Below are 2,481 nucleotides of genomic sequence, written 5' to 3' on the forward strand. Positions count from 1 at the left end.
CCTTTCATCCACCTTTGCAAAAGATATGAAACACTTACCAGCTGTTTTCAACCCTAAAAGTGTTTGCTGTCCAGGGCTAACAACCAGACTTGTTGGTGCCACAGTGTACTTGAAATATCTCCAAAAATCAAATAAAGCGTTTAGGCTGAAGAGAGATGCAAGGGCAAACTCTGAAAGAGAACAATTTATTTATTTTTTAAAAGGGGGGTGGAACATTTAAAGGGGGGAAACAAAACCATGCATACTTTCGCAAATTAACAACAACAAAATTGAAAACTATCTTCTTATTCCTCATAAGAGTTACCACTTCATTTAATGAATGTCTATTATGTGTAAGGCATTTACCAGTGAGTTTCAAAATATTATCACTAATCCTTACGAACTTTTACAGTAAACATTTTCACCTTCATTTTAAAGATCAACCACCAGTTGTAAAGAAGTCAAGTGACTTTTGCAGTAGCTCACAGCTAGTTATTGAAGCCATGATTCTAACTCAGGTATGCGGATTCCAAAACTCTTGCTCTTCCACTTGCCACACCACTTCCCTATCGCAGACTTTAGCTTAATGTATGTATTAGACTTTGGAATTTACTTCAATGGCCATAAGGACCCTTTAATACCCAAGGACTACTGAAGAGCAGACAGAGAGGAAGGATGAGAAAATTGAGAAAGCCATCAATGGAGTAGAAATCAGGTTGACCTTGAAAGGTGAAAAGGTAGAGAAGTAGGGAAGGCAATTCAGGGAGACAAATACAAACACAAATCTTACCAGCTCCAAACTTTATTTTTCTTCACAGAACTCATGATTATCTGGAATCGTATTATTAATTTGATTGTCTCTTCTACTAGAATATTCCTTCCATGAGGGCAGGGACCTTGTTCCCTTCCTGGTGCATTCCCAGTTTTGGGAACACAGCAGACACTCAAATATTTGTCGAATAAAGGAATGAATACTAAGCTGAATTAAACTGGAATGCAGTTTTTCACTGGGAGTAACTACATTGCAGTGAAAATTAATTACTTACCTATATACCAGAGGAGCCAGTGTGTCACATAACATGAATGATTCATTTTTCCAGTCCTGAAAAAAATTAAAAAGGCTTTTTAATAGTAACAAAACAAAACAAAACCACACCAAAAATCAAAACAAACACAAAACCTGTGGAACCAACCATTGGCCTCTTAAATTTTCACTTTTCCCCCCCTTTTTGGCTAATTAACTTACATTTCAGTATATATAATTCCAGCCATAGATACATTTAGGAGTCCCCAGGCTAAAACCACTTTCCTAGCTTCTGTTTCTTTTCTCATCTTGATGGTTCTGTCAATAAGGGAAGCACTAGGGTTTGGCTCCCCTTGCATCTGTTCAAAATCAAAAAGCACGAGAATTAATTAAAAGAAACAACTTCTCCATTTAAGAAATCAAACTTGTTATAAGGTAACTAAAAATTGCATCTACTTTTCCTCATCTTCAAATGTCTTTCCTAACTTTCTCTAATTTTAATATTAGTATATAAAAGGGCACCCTAAATTACAGCTTCATTGGCACCACATTGTAATCAACAGAGACCTGGCTGTTTCCTTCAGAGAATAATTTAATACTTCCAATAAAGAAAGATATCTTATTTTGTAATTTAAGGGTTAGTGGTTATGTTTGCAATTACGCCTTGTTGTGTTTTTGGAATATGTCACAAGGACTAGGCCAAGGGCTATAAGAAATTCAAAATACCAAGTTTTGAGAGAAAGTATTCCAAATAAGATATGTCATTACTCTCCTCCCACATGCTAGTGCATAAGTCATTAACTGCCTATGATCTTTATTTAACAACGCTGCACACGACCGACACACGCCAGAGATCTCTGATTCGTGTTGCTGAAAAAATATAAGGATTTAAGTTTGAGAAGGGCGAGTACTCATGGTGTAAAGGGGATACAGGTGAGTTGGGGAGAGTGAGCAGTTTTGGTCCACATTAGGATTTATTATTTCCTCTGTTTTCCTAGGCCTCATCTCTGGCAGACAAGTGTTAAGACTTGTTCCAGATATATGGAGTCGTATCCCACAGAGTAAGAGCAGTACCCTTCCCGACACCCTGCCCCCGAGTCAACACTACCCAGTGCGGAGAGCTTCCCTCCCTGGCTCTCGCAGCACACTTTATGGCTTCTTTCCTCCCTTCCACCACGGGTAGTGGGAGGTCTGGCCACACTCCCCTTTGGCTCAACACTCGCCAGGTCCGCAGGCGCGTAACTCCCACGGCCCGCGTGGACTCAAAAGTCCAGACACCACAAAGATAACCCCGAAAACGCACCGTGTTCTTCGCCCGGAAACGGCTGGCTCGCGCCACTCTCCACTGCACATGCGCGAAGCCAAGCTTTAAGGCGAAAGCGACCGGCTTGTGGGGCTACAGTTACAGGAAGAACGAGGCTGTCTCTTCTCGCGAGAAGAGGGGAGTAGGGGAGGGAGAGGGGCTAGGAGCGTTACCA

At 40.7% G+C, this 2,481-nt stretch overlaps 1 protein-coding gene across 2 annotated transcripts in view; it reads right to left on the bottom strand.

Annotated features, from left to right (window-relative positions):
• The window catches only part of TMEM209 (transmembrane protein 209), a 36,965-nt gene extending 34,575 nt beyond the window's left edge, over window positions 1-2,390 (bottom strand). Inside the window, exons 1-4 of one of the 2 annotated variants that reach the window (XM_060108196.1) lie at window positions 2,307-2,390; window positions 1,226-1,362; window positions 1,026-1,081; window positions 39-170 (exon numbers count right to left, since the gene is read on the bottom strand). In XM_060108196.1, the coding sequence (XP_059964179.1) occupies window positions 39-170; window positions 1,026-1,081; window positions 1,226-1,362 (325 nt within the window). In that variant the 5' untranslated portion in view covers window positions 2,307-2,390. Of the gene's footprint in view, window positions 1-38; window positions 171-1,025; window positions 1,082-1,225; window positions 1,363-2,111; window positions 2,237-2,306 lie in introns of those variants that run through there. The other variant, XM_060108195.1, reaches the window with a different exon arrangement.
• Window positions 2,391-2,481: the final 91 nt, after the last annotated feature.

This window comes from Mesoplodon densirostris, chromosome 9 (genome assembly GCF_025265405.1).
Source record: "Mesoplodon densirostris isolate mMesDen1 chromosome 9, mMesDen1 primary haplotype, whole genome shotgun sequence".
NCBI classification, from domain to species: Eukaryota; Metazoa; Chordata; class Mammalia; order Artiodactyla; family Ziphiidae; genus Mesoplodon; species Mesoplodon densirostris.